The following is a 19828-nucleotide window of genomic DNA, read 5'->3' on the forward strand; positions in this document are numbered from 1 at the left end:
CTTAGGAAGACACTTAGCATGGTATAGTGGGAAAAGTAACAGAACAGGAGACAGAAGACTGGGTTGGAGGGTCAGTTTTGCAACCTGGGTAAACTTCACCCAGGTTTCTTCATCAGTAAAGCAGAGCAATAATCCCTCTCTGACTACTCCTCAGGGTTACTTCTAGGAATACAGAAAGATGGGAATAAAAAGAAGGGCTGGGATTGGATTGGACTGAAAGATATGGCAGGCTTTGCCATCTTGGGCAAAGCACCTCTGCAGTTGTTTTGCTCTATAAAAACACAGGGTTTAGATTAGATGATTTCAAAGGTCCCTGCTAGGTGTAAATCATAAAAGCACAATCCTTTGGAAACAAAGAGCTTTTAAAGTCTCAGAATTTTTTTAATTTAAATTTCATTTTTATTATAAATTTAACTATGATCAATAGGCACATTAGTAGAATTATAAGAGCCCAGCATCAACGAAAGACGAAATAAGTCTTCTCATAAAGTCTTTCCTGAGGAGATGGTATGATGCACAGTCAAGAAAGTCTGATTTCAAATCCAACTCTTTTACCTATTACTTTATAATCTTGAGCAAGTCACAATCATCTGCAAAAAAGGGGATTGGGCTTAGTGATCTCTAAGGTCTCTTCCAGTTCTAAATTTATGATCCTAATACACTCATATAAATGAAAGGAATTATTGTAGGGTAGATACAACAGTACCTGCCTATCACATAAAGAAAAAACGGGGGGAACATATCTAGGTTATAGCAAATGCCCAGACCCCTATTTGCTACCTTGCTTTTGCTACCAGAAGAATGTCACTGTAAGCAAAGAAATGGGGAAAAAAAGTAACTAACACCATTAATACATCAAATTTAATTTTGGCTAACAATACAAAGTTTGGTATGGAAATGATTCTTTACATAAAAGATAACAGCTAATACTTTGGCGGGAAACAGAGGTCTACAGCCATAACATCTCATTGTTAAATATAGATTCCTGGTTGTTGGGGGTTTTTTGCTTAAAAACAAAACAAAACAGAAGAGTCTTGTTAGAATACTCAAACATTTAATTTGGAAGTGACACAAAGTCCTTGGGACTTCCAGAGAAGTTCTATTTCATTTTCTTTCCAAACAACTGTCAAAGTGCACCGTGCACTGATGAAAGGCTACTGTCTCTCCATGATTGGTAAGAAAATCCATCGAGCTTTCAGTAGTTTGGAATGTCCATCAGAAGTTTTGAGGTCTTCTGATGAAAAGTGCTATATAAATGTCAGTTGTTATTAAGTTATAAGAGTGTGAGGTTAGGCAGATGGAGTATCATATTTTAAAAGGTTTGAGAAACTGGTAATAAAAGGAATACAGAACTCTTCAGTTAAAAAGCTGAAAGTATTATGTGCAGATGTTAAAGTAGCTTTTTATGATACCTACATTTTGGTACCTTAAGAGGAAAAACTTGCTTAACAACTCAAACACTTACCCTCCAGTTTATCTTCTCTCACTACTGCAACCTTGTGGCACTGCAAGAAATAACAGTTTATCTTCATTAGAATGTCCTTCCAAGAGTTTCAGAGCACTTGGAAGGAGCATTAGGGCAGCAATGGATACCTCAAAAATATGTGATTATCTCTATTCTCAGCACTGAGAACACAAAGAGAAATATGGTAAATTCTAATTGGCAAATGGATGGGAGGTAGAGAGGAAAGACAGAGAGAGACAGAGAGAGGGAAAGATGAAAAAAAACATACCCATAACCATGGAGACACAGATAACTTTGGCTGAAGAAAGGGAAGGGTACATTAGGTCCTGCTGCATGGAGGAGGTCCCTGAAATGGGACCTTGAAAAAAGGGAGGAATTTCAACAAACAGAGGTCCTAGGGTAAGGGTGGAAGGCAGGGAAAAGGGGTCCATTCCAATAACAAGGTATACAAAGACACCGAGATTGGGGAGAAGGAAGGTTAACAGGTAACAAAGAATAGTCCAGTTTGGCTAGAAACACGAAGTACACTACAGGGACTAGCATAAGTTTAAAAAGCTTGGATCCAGACTATAAACAGCATCGAATGCCACAATAAAGTTTAAAAAATCCTTTTAAGTCTTTCCTACTATGAATCTTCTAAATCAAGATTAAGGAAAGTTACAAGGCTTATTTCAATATTGCAAACAGTTTAAAAACCATAAATAAATAATTCTGAATTGCACTCTGAACCTAACAAATGAGAATTTTCTTACATATGTAATATATACGTGTGTAGACAGATATCAGAACCGAAAAAAGATTGCAAATTTCTATAATGTATGACTTGTTTTTCTTTTAAAGTATTCAATAAATACAGATAACTTTCAAATCCATCCTGCATAATGGTGATTCTTTCTGGCTTTCTATTCTCTTCTGCCCTTTTGACCCTCTTTTCTTTTTCTTGGGAGGGAGATCCTCTTCCACACAACTCCAGTGGGAAAAAGAAAAATAAAAACATTGCCCTTGTAATAAAAACGGATGTCCAAGAAAAGCAAATTCTCGAATTGGCTAAGTCTGCAAATGTAGAATTGATTCTGCACTCTGAGGCCATCACTTCTCTGTCAGGAGGTAGATGCTACACATCATCATAACAGAATTGAGATTGGTCTTTAAGTCTTTACAAGTTATCATTCTTTACAACGTGGCTGTTATTGTTTAAATTGGGTTAGTTCCATTCACTTCACCCAGCATCAGTTTATGTAAGTCTTTCCAGGTTTCTTTGAAATCATCCCTTCCGTAACTTCTTACAAAATAATAGTCCAATTACATGCATATACCATACATACACACACACATACACACACACACACACACGCCCATTCTCCAATCTATGCATACCTTTCTTTGTTTCTAGTTCTTTGCGTTTGCAGAAAGAGCCACTAAAAGAATTTTAATAAATAAATAATAAATAAATTTTAATAAACTTCTCTTTCTTTGATCTCTTTGTACTAGTAATGGTATCACTGTGTCAAAGTCTAGTGACGTAGTTTAAGAGATTTTACGACATAGTTCCAAATTGCTTTCCAACTCACAATTCTACCAACAGTACATTACTGTACCTGTTTTCCCACAACCCCTCCAACATTTTCATTTTTCTTTCTTGTTATCTTTGCTGTAGATATGAGATGGAACCTCAGTGTTACAAATTTTTTTTTAACTTTTAGTGATTTGGAGCATTTTTTCATACTGTTCTTGATACTTGAATTTCTTCCTTTGACAACTGTTGGTTTATATCCTTTAACTATTTATCTATTATGGTATAGTTGTCATTATTATATAATTTTATCAGTTCCTCACTGATATCAAGATACTTACTGGATATCAAGGTAACAAAATCCAAAATCCATTTCTGTCAAAAACACTAAATAAGTAAAGGCCTCATTTCTAAAACACAGAGACCTGAGTCGAATTTACAAGAATACAAGTCATTCCCCAATTGATAAATGGTCAAAGGGTATGAACAGGCAGTTTTCAGAGGAAGAAATTTTTTTTTTCTTCCATGGTTTCTTTTTTTTTTTTATTTTTTATTTTTTAATGTTTAACAATCACTGCCATACAATTGAGATTTTATCCCCGCCCCACTTACCCCCCACTACCCCCCTCCCTCCCCACGACTGCATACAATTCTGTATAGATTCTACATATGAGAGGAAGAAATTAAAGCTATCTATAGTCATATGAAAAAAATGCTCTAAATCACTACTGATTTGAGAAACGCAAATCAAAACATCTGTGAGGTACCACATCACACCTATCAGGTTGGCTAACATGACAAAACAAAAAGGTGATAAATGCTGGAGAAGATGTGGGAGAGGTTGGAAGACTAATTCATTGTTGGTGAAGCTGTGAGTTGATCCAGCCATTCTGAAGAGCAATTTGGAACTTATGCCCAAAGGACTACAAAAATATGCATACCTTTTGACCCAGCAATATCACTTCTAGGACTGCATCCCAAAGAGATCATAAAAATGGGAAAGGGTCCCACATGTACAAAAATATTTATAGCAGCTCTCTTTGTGGTGGCCAAAAACTGGAAATCGAGGGGATGCCCATCAATTGGGGAATAGCTAAACAAGTTGTGAATATGAATGCAATGGAGTACTATTGTGCTATAAGAAATGATGAACAGAAAGACTTCAGAGAAGCCTGAAAGGATTTATATGAACTGATGCTGAGTGAAAGGAGCAAAACCAGGAGAACATTGTGCACAGTAACAACCACAGCATGCAAGAAATTTTTCTGCTAGACTTAGCCCTTCACAGCAATGCAAGGATCAAAAATATTCCCAAAGAAATCTTGAGGCAAAATGCCATCCACATCCAGAGAAAGAACTATGGAACTGGAACACTGGATGAAGCAGAATATTTTCTCTTATGTTTTGGTTTGGTTTTTCTCATGGTTTCTCCAATTTGTTTTAACTCTTCTATGCAACATGACTAATGTGAAAAAGTGGTTAATAAGAATGTATGTGTAGAACCCATATAAGATTGCATGCTATCTCAGGGAGGGAGGGGAGAGAGAAGCGAAGAAAATCTAAGACTTATGGAAGTGATTGTAGAAAAATAAAAACAAATTTTTTTTTAAAAAGTAGGAGTAAAAAAATAAGACTAAGAAAAAAATACCAAATAAATACAGGAAAATTCCTGAGAAATCAGGTATAAAAATTTCCCCCAGTTTACCCATTTTCCCTCTAGCTTTAAAAGCACTAAGTGAACTTATGCACAATCTTTTTAATTTTAGGCAATCAAAATTGCTTATTTTATTGTCTATGATCCTCTCTACTCCACAGTTGATCAAAAACTCTTCCCATCCATAGCAGTGAAATGTGTATTCTTCTTTGATCATCTAATTTGCTTATGATGTAATCTTTCATAACTAAGATACATATACGTATACACTTGGAGGTTATTGATCTGTCCTTAATGTCTGCCAGACTGCATCACATATTTCCCCAGAAATTTTTGTTGAATAGTGTGGGTTTTTATCTTATTTCCCAGTTGCATGTAAAAACCATTTTTAACACTCATCTTTAAAACTTTGAGTTCTAACTTTTCTCTCTTCCTCACTCCCCACCCATCCCCACTGAGAAGGCAAGCAATTCAATATATGCTATGCATGTGTAGCTATGCAAAAGTCTTCCATAAGAGTTATGTCGCAGAAGACTAACTATATTTCCCTCCATCCTACCCTGCCTCTCATTTATTCTACTCTCTTTTGATCCTATCCCTTCTCAAAAGTATTTACTTCTAATTATGTCCTCCTCCCATTAGCCCTCCCTTCTATCATCACCCACCCCCCACTTATCCCCTTCTCCCCTACTTTCCTGTAATGTAAGTTAGTTTCATAGCAAATTGAGTATGCATGTTATTCCCTCATTAAGCCAAATGTGATGAGAGTAAAGTTCACTTTTTCCTTCTCACTTCTCCTCTCTTCCCTTCCACTGAAAAAGCTTTTTCTTGCCTCTTCTCTGTGAGAGATAATTTGCCCCTCCCAATACATTCCTCTCTTACCCCTTAATTTTATTTTTTTAGATATCATCCTTTCCTAGTCAACTCCTCTATATACATATATGTGTGTGTGTATATATGTGTGTATGTGTGTGTGTGTGTGTGTGTGTGTGTGTATATATATACATACATATATGTATATATATACACACACAAAATCCCCTCAAAATATTCTTGTATTTGAAAATCAAATTTTCTATTCAGCTCTGGTCTTTTCATCAAGAATGCTTGAAAATCCTCTATTTCACTGAACGACCATTTTTTCTCCTGAAGTATTATATTCAGTTTTGCTGAGCAGGTGATTCTTGGTTTTAATCCTGTTCTTTGACTTCTGGATATCATATTCCAAGTCCTATGATTTCTTAATGTAGAAGCTGCTAGATTTTGTGTTATCCTGGTTATATTTCCACAATACTCGAATTGTTTCCTTCTGGCTGCTTGCAATATTTTCTCCTTGACCTGGGAGCTCTGGAATTTGGCTACAGTATTCCTAGGAGTTTTCCTTTGGGGATCTCTTTCAGGAGGCGATCAGTAGATTCTTTCAATATTTATTTTATCCTTTGGTTCTAGAATATCAGGGCAGTTTTCTTTGATAATTTCTTGAAAGATGATGTCTAGAGGGCAGAGCCAAGATGACAGAGTGAGAGCAATTACTTACCTAAGCGCTTAGATAAACTCCTTCAGATACCTCTAAAAAGAGAATCTGACCAAATTGTGGAAGTGCAGAGTCCAATAGGAGACAGACTGTGGCACATTCACTGACCAGGACAGACTGGAAGGTCTACAGGAAGGATCTGTTCCACGGGGGTGAGTCCACACCATATAGCGCAGTGCATCCTGGTGCAGCACGGCTAAGCAGGAAACCCCCAGGGTGGCTTGAGGGAGTGACAGAACAGCAGAGTGTCAGCCCAGGGTGGGAGACCAGCAGGAGCCAAGTAAGTGACAGCCGCTGAGCCCCAGGTATTAGCCACAGCCACTCCTGAGACTTTCAGCTCACAGATTAAACATCTGTAAGTCATCTACTTGAACTCCCAGGAGCCAAAATGGCAGAGTGATCAGTAAATGCTCTCTGTCTCTCTCTCCCCATGCTGACCTCGAAAGAACCATAACATATTTCCCCAGAAAAATCCTGGAGCAGTGGGATCAGCAGAAGAGGCAAACAGTCTTATAGCACCTGAGGCTAGGAAAATCACTAAAGAATACTCTTCTTACTGTGGCTGAGGTGAACAGAAAGGAGAGGAGCCCCAGGGGGGTTGAAACTTGCACTAGGACCCAGGTGTGCCTAAGCGCTCCAAGGGAAACAGGAAGACAACAGGGCAGCTGGGATCACCAACCCCTGAGCTTGCCTTTGCTCCAGCTCAGCTGAGGAGATCTCCCAGAACCAGACAACCCCTCCCCCACACTTAACAAGCTAGCCCCAGGGCTGATCCAGGGAAACACTAAACAAAAACAAAAACAAAAAAAGGTACCTGCCCTTTGCTTTTTAGCTCTACACCAGGTTCTCCAGCTTCCAGCTGAAAGAACCAGAGGCCACAATACACAAAGCATCATTATCATGAGTAAGAAGAAGCAAAGCAAGAATGAAAAGACCATAAAATCTTTCTAGGGGAACAAAGACCAAAACACGAATACCAAAGAGGTCAGTATTAAGACTGTACTCCCATCTGAAACTTCAGAAGAGACTATGAACTTCTCGCAGGCACAAAGAGCTCTCCAGGAACAGCTGAAGAAGAGAAATAGAAGAGAAACTGTCCAATGATTTTGAAAGTACGAAAAAAGAATTCTATGAAGAGAACAGCTCTTTAAAAAGCAAAATTGAACAAATGGAAAAGGAAGCACAAAACCTAACTGAGAAAATTGGTCAACTGGAAAAGGAAGTACAAAAACTAACTGGAGAAAATAATTCCTTAAAGGGAATAATTGGATAGATGGAAAAGGAGATTCAAAAGTTAACTGAAGAAAACAATTTGATGAAAATTAGAATTGGGCAAGTAGAAACTAATGACTCTATAAGACATCAAGAATCACACAAAATTTAAAGAATGAAAAGATAGAAGAAAATGTAAAATATCTAATTGGAAAAAGAAGTGATCTGGAAAATATATCCAGGAGAGAAAATTTAAGAATTATTGGCCTACTAGAAAATCACAATGAAAAAAAGAGTCTGGACAATATCTTCCAAGAAATCATCAAGGAAAACTGCCCAGAAGTGCTAGATCCAGAGGGCAAAATAGTCATTGAAAGAATCCACAGTTCACCTCCCGAAAGGGATCCCAAACTAAAAACACCAAGAAATACTGTTGCCAAATTCCAGAACTATCAAGTGAAGGAGAAAATACTACAGGCAATCAGAAAGAAACCATTCAAATATCAAGAAGCTACAGTCAGGATCTCACAGGACCTTGCAGATTCTACATTAAAAGATCGAAGGAATTGGAATATGATATTCCATAAGGCAAAGGAGCTGGGACTACAACCAAGGATCAATTACCCAGCAAAGTTCAGCATAACATTTCAGGCAAGGAGATGGACATTCAACAAAATAAGGTATTTCCAGACCTTCCTGACAAAAAGACCAGAACTCAACAAAAAATTTGATCTTCAAATGCTGGTCTTAAGAGAGACATAAAAAGGCAAACATGGGAAAAGAAAAACTTGTTACCCAATTTGGGCATACTGTTTACTGCCCTATAAGGGAAGATGATACTTGTTAATCTTCAGAACTGTACACTTATTATGAAATATAAACAGGATATACACAGATAGAGGGAACGGGTATAAAGTAAATGATGTGATGATAAAAATGTGATTTAAGCATGTGAAAGGACTGAAACAGGAGATGTGAAAAGGAGGAAGCAGAAAATGGTAAATTACATCACAGGAAGAAGTACAAAATTATATTATAGTAGAGGGAAAGAGGGGAGGGCAATGAGCATTGTTTGAGAGGTACTCCCATCTGATTTGGTTCCAAAAGGGAACAATAAACTTAATTAAGTATATAAATCCAATTAGATATATAGGCAGTAGGAGGGGAAGGGGGAAGCAGGGGTAGGAGAAGCTACAAGTGAGGGAAGAAGTAGTAAAAGGGGAGTAAAAGGGAGGGGGACAAAAAAAAGGAAGGGAAGACTGCAGGAGGTGATGGTCAAAAGTGAAAATTCTATTGAGGAGGGGAAGGAATATGGGAGAACATAAAGCACAAACGGTAGGAAAGAGGATGGAGGGAAAGACACAGATTGTAATCATAACTGTGAATGTGAATGGAATGAACTTTCCATAAAATGGAGACGGATAGCAGAATGGATTAAAAGCCATAATCCAACAATATGTTGTTTACAAGAAACCCATTTGAAATGGAGGGGATACACATAGGGTAAAGATAAAAGATTAGAGCAGAAAATATGGTGCTTCAGCTGATGTAACAAAAGCAGGGGTAGCAATCCTAATCGCAGACAAAGCAAAAGCAAAAAAAGATCTAATAAAAAGAGATAAGGAAGGAAACTATATTCTGCTAAAAGGCATCATAGACAATGAAGCAATATCATTACTAAACATATATACTCCAAGTGGTATAGCATCCACATTCTTAGAGGAGATATTGGGAGAGTTGCAGGAAGAAATAGACAGCAAAACTATACTAGGTGGGGACCTCAACTTCCCCCCTCTCTGAACTTGATAAATCTAACCTCAAAATAAACAAGAAAGAAGTTAAGGAGGTGAATAAAACTCTGGATAAGGTAGATGTGATAGCTCTCTGGAGAAAACTGAATGGGGATAGAAAGGAATATACCTTTTTCTCAGAGGTACATGGCACATACACAAAAACTGACTATGTTCTAGGGCACAAAAACCTCACAATTCAGTACAGAAAGACAGAGATAGTCAATGCATCCTTCTCAGATCATAATGCAATAAAAATAATATGTAATAAAAGGCCATGGAAAGATAGACCAAAAATTAATTGAAAGCTAAATAATCTAATCCTAAAGAAGGAGTGGATTAAACAATAAATCACAGAAACAATCAACTTCATTTAAGAGAATGACAATAATGAGACAAACTACCAAATCTTATCGGATACTGCAAAAGCATTTCTTAGTGGAAGTTTTATATTTTTGAATGCCTACATGAATAAAAAGAGAAAGAGGAGATCAATGACTTGGGCATGCAGCTGAAAAAGAACAAATTGAAAATCCCCAATACCAAATTAGAAATACTAAAAACTAAAGGAAAGATTAATAAAATTGAAATCAAGAAAACTATTGAACTAATAAATAAAACTAATAGTAAGTTTCATGAAAAAACTAATAAAATTGATAAACCTTTGGTCAATTTGATTTAAAAAAAGAAAGAAGAAAACCAAATTACCAATATCAAAAATGAAAGGGGTGAACTCACCTCCAATGAGGAGGAAATTAAAAGAATAATTAATAATAATAATTAATAATAATATTAATATAATAGTATAATATAATATAATCGATAAATATTAATAATATTAGTAAAAATAATGATTAAAATAATAAATAAATAATAAATAGAAATTAATTAATAAATAATAAAAGAATAATTAAAAGAAACTACTTTACCCAACTTAATGCCCATAAATTTGACAATCTAAATGAGATGGATGAGTATTTTAAAAAATATATATCACCTAGATTAACAGAAGAGGAAGTTGAATACCTAAACAACCCCATCTCAGAAAAAGAAATTGAACAAGCCATCAATGAACTCCCTAGGAAAAAATCTCCAGGGCTGAATGGATTTACAAGTGAATTCTATCAAACATTTAAAGAACAGTTAATTCCAAAACTATATAGACTATTTGGGAAAATTGGGGAAGGAGTCCTCCCAAATTCTTTTTATGGTACAAATATGGTTTTGATACCTAAACCAGGAAGAGACAAAACAGAGAAAGAAAATTACAGACCAATTTCTCTAATGAATATAGATGCAAAAATTTTAAATAAGATTTCAGCAAAAAGAATACAGCAACTTATCACGAGAATAATACATTATGATCAAGTATGATTCATACCAGGAATGCAGGGCTGGTTCAATATTAGGAAAACTATTAGCATTACCGATCATATCAACAACAAAACTAACAAAACCACAAGATTATCTCAATAGATGCAGAAAAAGCTTTTGTCAAAACACAACACCCATTCCTATTAAAAACACTGGAGAGCACAGAAATAAAGGGAACTTTCCATAAAATAATAAGCAGTATCTACCTAAAACCTTCAGCAAGAATTATATGCAATGGAGATAAGCTAGATGCATTTCCAATAAGATCAGGGGTGAAACAAGGATGTTCATTATCACCACTACTATTCAATATGGTACTAGAAATGTTAGCTGTAGCAATTAGACAAAGAAATTGAAGGAATTAGAATAGGCAAAGAGGAAACTAAGTTATCACTCTTGGCAGATGATATGATGATATACTTAAAGAATCCCAGAGATTCAAGTAAAAACCTATGTGAAATAATAAACAACTTTGGCAAAGTTGCATGTAACAAAATAAACCCACACAAATCTTCTGCATTTCTATGCTATTAGTAACAAAGCCCAACAGCAAGAGATAGAAAGAGAAATCCCATTTAAAGCTAGGATAGACATTACAAAATATTTGGGAGTTTACCTGCCAAAAACAAACCCAGGGACTATATGAACACAATTACAAGACACTTTTCGCACAAATAAAGTCAGATCTAAGTAAGTGGAAAAACATCAGTTGCTCGTAGGTAGGCTCTTTTTTTGATCATGGCTTTCAGGTAGTCCCATAATTTTTAAATTGTCTCTTCTGGATCTATTTTCCAGGTTAGTTTTTTTTCAATGAGATATTTCACAGTCTCTATTTTTTCATTCTTTTGATTTTGTTTTATAATTTCTTGATTTTTCATAAAGTCATTAGCTTCCATCTGCCCCATTCTAATCTTTAAGGAATTCTTTTCTTCAGTGAACTTTTCGATCTCCTTTTCCACCCGGCTGATTCTGCTTTTTAGGGCATTCTTCTCTTCAGTGGCTTTTTGGATCTCTGTTATCATTTGGGTTACTCTATTTTTTAACAACGTTATTTTCTTCAGCATTTTTTGGGGTCTCTTAGCAAACAGTTGACTCATTTTTCATAATTTTCTTGCATCACTTTCATTTCTCTTCCCAATTTCTGCTCTACTTCTCTTACTTGATTTTCAAAATCCTTCTTTTTCAGCTCTTCCATGGTCTGAAACCAATTGATATTTTTCTTGGAGGTTTTGGAAGGAGGAGCTTTGACTTTGTTGTCTTCTATTTGCATGTTTTAGATCTTCCTTGTCACCAAAGTAAGATTCTATAATCTAATTCTTTTTTAGGTTTTTGCTCATTTCCTCAGCCATTTACTTGACTCGAGCTTTGTCAAGGTAGATCTTGAGGCAGGTAGGAGGGTGTACTGTCAGCCGCTTGATTCCCCCACCATCTATGGGCCAAGAGCTCCAGAAACTGTCACTGTCTCCACCCCTACTGTTGGTGTGGCTGCTGTGGGTTCCTCCACTCCCTTCCCCCTCTGCCACCTTGGGACTGGGGCCAGACCACTCCACTCTCATCCACACTGGTCCCACAGGCCTTTTCCACTGACCTTCCAATTTGTACTCAGAGTTTTGGGCTTCTGAATTCTAGAAATTGCTACAGGTGCAAGATATTCAGTCTTGCCAAGGCCTGCTTAGGTTCTGTCTGTGCCAGTGCGGCCCATGCTAGACTGTGCCCTGCCCCCTGAGTGGCTCAATAGATACTTCTTGGTGACCTTCCAGGCTGTCTTGGGCTGGAGATTTGCTTCACTCTGTCATTCTGTGGGTTCTGCAGCTCCAGAATTTTAGAGCCATTTTTTACAGGTATTTGAATGGGCTTGGGGGGCAGCACTCTAGAAAGTGGGTGCTGTTATTCCTCCATCTTGGCTCCGCTTCTGATTATCTCATATCTACTTTTTTAAAAGAAGAATATGAATGAGGAGTTTGCTTATCACTAGTAATCCAAAACGAAAGAGATTTAGTCCCTCTTTTTGTCCCTCTTCTATTCACCTTACTGTCTCTTTCTTTCCTCTTTCTTTTAATCTATTCTTAAGCCTCTAGCCTCCAATGCTGGAGTATGACTATTCCCTATCCCAGGATAACTTCTCTCTCTTAAACTTCTCTCTCTTCTCTCCTTGCCCTAACATATTTCTTTATAGAGTCCAAGATATTTCTGCACAAAACTCTTCTGTGTGTGTGTGTGTGTGTGTGTGTGTGTGTGTGTGTGAATGTGTTTAACTTTCCTTATCTACTTCAGATAAAAGTGAGATTCATGGGATGCACATTCTCCCTACACCTTCTTCAATGTTTATATATTCTTCTAATCCACTCCTCTTAGTGCAATAATTGATGAAATATTAACTAACTAAAAACTAAGGTTAAGTGTTCTCCCATTTTCCTCCTAAGAGTAGTAGAACAAAATTACCCCGGGACTTTCTATCTTATTTAACTCCTTCCATGACTCTTGAAGACATTAGAGGTCTTCTGTGTCTTCTCCCTCATTAAAATATAAGTAATTCACTGTTACTAAATGATGAAATATATTTATTTTTTGTACTTCTCTTGCTTCATACATTTGCCTTTCCAAGTTCCTATGCCCTTCTGGCCTTTTCAGGAGGAATGTTTTCAAGTCATCTATTTCATTAAAGGTCAATTTCTTTCCCTTGCAGGACTATACTCAATTTTGTCAGATTATGTTATTCTTTATTGGAAGCTTTTATCTGCCTCCTGTAATTCTGTATTTCCAGCTCTCTCCTTGGAATGGCAGCTGACAAATCTTGAGTGATACTGACTATGGCTTCGTGGTAACTGAATTCTTTTTGGCTGTTTGTAATATTTCTTCTTTGACCTGGAAGCTTGGATTTGGGGCCATGATCTTCCTAGAAATTTTCATTTGGGGGTTAATTTCAGAGGATGAACAATAGTTTCTTTTTCTTTTTAGTTTGTCCTCTGGTTCTAATAAATCTGGGAAGATTTTTAAAAATAATTTCTTGAAATATGGTAACCAAGCTTTTTTAAGTAATCCAAACACTCCTGGATGAATCTCCCCTTGACTTGTTTTCCAGGTCAGTTGCTTATGACATTTTCTTCTGTTTTCTCCATCTTTTGATTCTGCTTTGGTTTCCTCTTGTCTACTGGAGTTGCTACTCTCTGTTTGGCTTATTCTTGTTTTCAGAGTTCAATTCCTGGATAAGGTTTATCACCTTCCATCCTAAACTACTGATTTTTCTTGCCATTTTCCCTCTCTATCAGCCATTTCATTTAACATCACATTTTGTGTCTCATCCTGTTGTATGTTTTTTAGGTCCTCTTCAACACTGTGGCTAGGCTATCTTTTCTCAGAGGTACCTGTTGCAGGGTTAATCTCCTCTTCTATTCACCTCTTGGGCATCTCTAAATCTACTGTATCTCTTCATTGTGTGCGGCATTTTCTTCTTTCTACTCATAAATTCAGCCTAAGCCTCTGATTTAGGGCCTTGTACTCGAGTCACTCTGTTCCTCTCACATTCTGCGATGGCCTGGGCACATGACCTAGTTGGTCCCGGATGGGGTGGCTCAAACTAGACTGTCTTTGCAGAAATTCCTGGATTTTGGCTCAGTCTTCTGGTGGCTCAACTTGGGTTTTGGTGTTGGTCCTTTCTGTGTCCCTGTACAGTCTTAAACCTGGAATTATCTCTATCCCTTACCATAACTCTGTTAGACTCCAACCAGATGCTGTTGACTGCACTGGTTTCAGGCCTCCTACAAGATTTCAGGTGCTTTTCTTCCCAGGTGCTACCCTGGCCCTTCTCCTGTTGTTGCTTGGGTTAATCGAGTCTGGTCTCCCACTATGCCTTAGGCAGGCCTACTAGATGCTGCATCACAAGGGACTCTCCTGCCTTGGTCAAGGTTGCCTGGGTGCTGATCCAGCCTTATTTCCTACTCTGAGTCTGTGTTGCTTGCAATCTTTGCATCCATCTGCCTACACTGGCTGATAGCCACTCAAGAGCTTTCACAGAATTCTGGCAGTATTTTTGTGCAACCCTGAACTGAATAAAAGAAATTACAGCTATTTTTCTTTGGCTTTCTGGTGAGACTTTTTAGAGCTTTACTAGGGTATCTATAAAGGGATCTCAGGTCCTCTAGATCCTAACACACCATCTTCCCACAATTCTTCCTAATTAATTTTACTACTGTTAAGTAAGTATGTTTGGACTTTGTCTTGGTGCCTGTATTTCAAAAGAAATCTATTAAAACCATTTTATGTTTACAAAAAAAAATTTCACAGGGTTTTTTAAGGTAGGGGAGAGGAGTGTCTGATGAGGGGAATGTGATAAGGTGACACATTTACAGACCACTTATGTCTCACCATGAAAATTTCTAGGGCAATAATGAAGACTTCTATACAACAAATCACAAAGATATCAATAACTTGCCCAACGACGTGAGGCAGAGATGTAATGGTGTAGATTGTAGTCTTATCTCTGTCAGCTCTGTCATGACACTGAACTAGGTCCAAGGATTCTAGTACTAGCTCTGCCATTAACCTCATCTGTAGGCTTCAGTACGTGGTTTAACTTCTAGGGGCCTCAGTGACCTTCCCTTTAATACCACCAGTCCTACCTACTTCATAGGGTTACCGTAATAACTAAATGGGCTTATAGATTTGGAAGAACATTGTAACCTATAAAGACTGTACAAATGCATAACTAATCATCTTCCTTGAGGATGTCATCTCTCTAGAGGGAAGCATGAACCTATCTCATGGTTCCTAAGGTAAAGACCATGCCATAAACAATGAATGATTATAAAAGTCTTAAAAAGAATAAGAAATTTAATTCTAAATGAAACTCTTTTATTTTTATGAGAATGACCTAACTCTTCCATTTTTAAGGAAAAAGAAGTCCACAGAACAAAGCTGAGTTGCCTGTTTTGGAGGATAAGGATTGGATCAGCGATTTCACAGATACATAGAACTGCCTGATAAGGAAACACTCTCACCCAATGCAGGTTAGCCCTTTCTTTGCAAATGACAGTCTTAGAGAACTGTCTAGAGCATAGAAAAGTTAAGGGACTTGCCCATTCACACAGTCAGTCAGTATGTGTCAGAGATGAGACTTGAACTCAAGTGTTCCTGGCTCTGACAACAGCTCTCTCTCCACTACAACATATTCCTTTCTTCTCCATTTCAGAAAGCAACAGCAGCAAATTGTGAAACAAGTTGCCAAAGATTTCAGCTTTAGAACGGTCACTATATCAGGTCGTTATGGTGAGATGGCCAATAACAGAAAGAGCACTGGGCTTGGAATTAGGTTGAATCTCTACTAAATGGCAGAGATTAGAGCATAAGACCTGTAGTCAGGAAGTTCTGAATACAGATCTGGTCTCAGGCATGGGACCAGCTGTGGGATCCCAGGCAAGTCACTTCACCTGTCTACCTCACTTTCCTCAACTGTAAAATGGGGACAATAATAGCATCTACCTCCCAGGGGTGACATGAGAACCAAATGAGATAATAATTGTGAAGCCCTGAGCAGTGTCTAGCATTTATTAGGTGCTTAATAAATGTTTTCATTCCCCCTTACCTTGCCATTTACTAACTATGTGAAGACAGGTAAGTAATGTAATTTCTCTGGGCCTCATGATATTATTCACACAACCTACTAATATTGTGCTAAAGGCTCAAATGAGAATATATATGTGAAGCACTTTGCAAATATAAAAAAGCTGCTATTATTAATAACAAATCAAATTTAATCTAAAAACCTAAACCACTCATCATCATGAACTCTGAAGCTTCTGTGCATCAAAAACTGTGTTTAATGTGAAGAGAACCAGTCTCCTACCTCTACTCACAGGAACTGTGCAAACTTGCTAAGTCCCTTCCCCTCTCTTGTTTCTTTACCTATAATCAAACAAAAATTGACTGAGCACCTGCAATGTTCAAAGCCCTGTGCTCAGTGCTGGAGATACATGATGATGAACATTCCTTCTCTCAAGGACTTTATAACCTAATGAAGGGAGAAAGATAGCACATGCACAATTCAGTAGGAAACAAGGCGTAATTTGGTAACATCAAGTAGGGACCTAAGCAAAGTAATAAGGGAAATATGAAAAGCAAGAAATCAAAAACAAGAAGTTGGCTTTGTTGATATTTCAGGTCCCTTCCTGTTCTAGTTCTCAATGGTCCTATAAAAGTGTTAGCCTTTCTCTATGTGCCATTAACTATAGTTCAGGGGCAGCTAGATGATGCAGTGGATAGAGAGTTGAGCCTGGAGTCAGGAAGATTTGAGTTAACATCCAGCCTCAGATACTTACTAGCTGTGTGACCCTGGGCAAGTCACTCCACCTTGTTTGCCTCAGTTTTCCTCATCTGTAAAATGAGCTGGAAAAGGAAATGGCAAACCATTCCAGTATCTTTGCAAAGAAAACCCCAAATGGGTCATAAATAGTTGGACACAATTGAAATGACTAAACAACAACACCTACAGTTCAAGCATATTTCTACTTATTAGAAGATTTTAGGTACTTACAGAGTTTCCATTCTGAACAAAGTTGCCTGACACTAAGTAGGTGACATGTAACTGGGCTCCGGAATTTTCTTTTCTCTTCCTTTCAACATAATCATAGAGCATCCTGATCAAAACAAACAAAAGATGAGAAACAAGTAAATCAGTGACTTGTTTTGCTTGACTGCTTATTTGTTACATGGATTTCAGCTTGGGTTTCGTTTTTATTTGCCCCTCTCCCTGGGGTGTGGGCAAGGTGAGAAGGAAAACAAAAATGCTAATTAGTTGAAAACAAATTTTTTAAACATCAGTGAACCCTTAGAGAATAATTTTCCTGAAACTATTAAGTTCATTCCCTCCAAGGAGCCTCCTTTTTAGAATTAAAGGTGAACTCAAGAGATAATTCCATTAATTGAAGTAATCAAAGAATTCTCTTAATTCGATCACTATCCTAATCCAGGACAGGCACGGAGAAACAGGACATCAATCAAGGGCTTCTGGTTCACTCCAGTTCCTAATTCTATCCTCAAAGAGTATTCCCATAATTTTTAAACCAATTTCCTCAAAGAAAGTGGTTGGGCCTTTGCTAAGAAGGAAAAGGGATGAAGAGCTAGATTACTTTAGCTGATAGTTAAACAAAGACTGATATGAGATTCTAATTCAGGCTAGATCAAGTAGATTTCAGATTAAAATATTATTTTAATATTAGATTTTAATATGCAGCCTAAAAAGGAAGAGAAAGGGGAAAAAGTGTATATGTATGTACATGTGTGTAAGTGTGTGTGTGTGTGTGTGTGTATGCGCATGTGTGTGTAAAGAGAAATCAGGAAGGTTCCAAAACATCTACAAGTAAAACCTAAAAGAAAATACAGAATTCCTGGAAGAAATAAAATAAGAATCATATAAATGACATGAAAGCTTTACAGGCAAACATGGGAAAGGAAATTAAACCAAACCAATACAGTTAAAATTAGAAAGAAAACTGGTAACTAGAGAAAAATCTTCATAGCAATTATACCTGATAAAGGTCTTACATCCAAAATATATAAGGAATTAATTTAAATTTATAAGAACAAGAATAATGCCCCAATAAATAGTCAAAGAATATGAACAGGCAGTTTTCAAAGAAAGAAATCTAAACTATCAAACATGGAAAAAACCCTTCAAATTACTAATTAGAGAAATGCAAATTAAAGCAATTCTGAGGCTGTACCTCACATTCACCAGCTGACAAAAGAAAAGAAATAATTGCTGGAGGGGCTGAAAAAACAGAAATACTAATGTACTAGTGATGGAGCTGGGAATTGGTTGAGCAATTTTAGAAGACAAGTCAGTTTTGGGTGGAGTCAAGATCGCAAACTAAAGGCAGGGACTCCTTTGAGCTCTCCCCAAAACTCCTCTAAATTCTTGTAAAAAATGACTTTAAACCAATTCTAGAACAGCAGAACCTACAAAAAGGTGACACAAATTTCTAGCCCAAGACAACCTAGAAGGTCTACAGGTTGCACCAGGCTGAGAGAGGAGCGCAGTCCAGCCCAGGCCCCACGGCAGCATAAGCTGTGGGGATGGCAGTTGACAGCAGCTGCTTCCAGAGATCTCAGCCCATAGACAGGAAGGGAATTTTGAACAACTGACCAGAAGTAGATTACAGGGGTCTCTTTGCCAGCACTGAGGCAGGATCCTGTTGCTTTGCCTATACTTGGATCTGGGTTGCAGTTCTAGGTGGCATTCTTGGGGCAAGAAGGAGCACTGGCATATCAGGGCTTGTGGTTACACTGGAGAGGGAATCCTCTTCACAGTTCCAGGGCAGAAAAGAGTGTGGTCACTCACAGACCAAAGCATAGGCCAAGAGAGGAATAAACACCTCTATTTAGATCACACCACATTAGAAGAACTAAAAACTTATAGGTCCTAGAAGTATATATGAACATAGTTGCACAAAACCTCTGAAGCTTGGCACAGTATGCCCTCTACACTGAAAGCAGAGCCCTACATTAACAAAGAGTTAAAAAGTCAAGTCATTCCTGGGGAAATGAGCAAACAATGGAAAAAAACTCAACTATAGAAATTTACTTTGGTGACAAGGAAGATCAAAACACAACCAGAAGAAGGAAACACAGTAAAAGCTCCCACATCAAAAGCCTCCAAGAAAAATATGAATTGGACTCAGGCCATGGAAGAGCTCAAAAAGGATTTTGAAAATCAAGTAAGAGAAGGAAAGGAAAAACTGGGAAGAAACATGAGGGAGATGCAAGAAAATCGTGAAAAATCATTATGAAGTATGAATGTAATGGAATATTATTCCACAATGAAAAAGAATCTCAAATCAACCTGGAAAGACTTGTTTAAACTGATATGGAGTGAGGTGAGTAGAAAGAAGAGAACAATGTATACAGAAAAAACATTACAGAGAAAATCTTCTTTGAAAGTCTTGAAGACTGAATGAAGGAATAATGATCCATTTACAGAGCACTTCAAGGTTTGTAAAACACTTTACAAATATTACACCATTTATCTTCACAATAACCCTGAGATGGGAGGTACTATTACTATCCCCATTTTACAGATGGGGAAACTTAGACACAGAGAGGCTAAATGACTTGCCAGGGTCACACAGCCTGTAAGAATGAGGCTGGATTAGAACTCAGGTCATCTAGTCAAAATGACCAGCTCCAATTTAAGAGAAGTGATGATGAAACACATTTCAAGAGGTGATGGTCTCAAGATGAAAAAATACAGTATACAGTTTTTAGACATAGTCAATGCTGGAGTTTGTTATGC

At 37.4% G+C, this 19828-nt stretch overlaps 1 protein-coding gene across 6 annotated transcripts in view; it reads right to left on the reverse strand.

The window, feature by feature from the left end:
* Positions 1 to 19828, reverse strand: part of POLD3 (DNA polymerase delta 3, accessory subunit) — a 67012-nt gene that overhangs the window by 36397 nt on the left and 10787 nt on the right. For all 6 annotated transcript variants that reach the window (XM_072610854.1, XM_072610852.1, XM_072610853.1 and 3 more), the window contains 2 exons: positions 17072 to 17174; positions 1466 to 1505 (listed from right to left, as the gene is read on the reverse strand). In XM_072610854.1, the coding sequence (XP_072466955.1) occupies positions 1466 to 1505; positions 17072 to 17174 (143 nt within the window). The remainder of the gene's footprint in view (positions 1 to 1465; positions 1506 to 17071; positions 17175 to 19828) is intronic.

Source organism: Notamacropus eugenii, chromosome 5 (genome assembly GCF_028372415.1).
Source record: "Notamacropus eugenii isolate mMacEug1 chromosome 5, mMacEug1.pri_v2, whole genome shotgun sequence".
In the NCBI taxonomy this organism is placed as follows: domain Eukaryota; kingdom Metazoa; phylum Chordata; class Mammalia; order Diprotodontia; family Macropodidae; genus Notamacropus; species Notamacropus eugenii.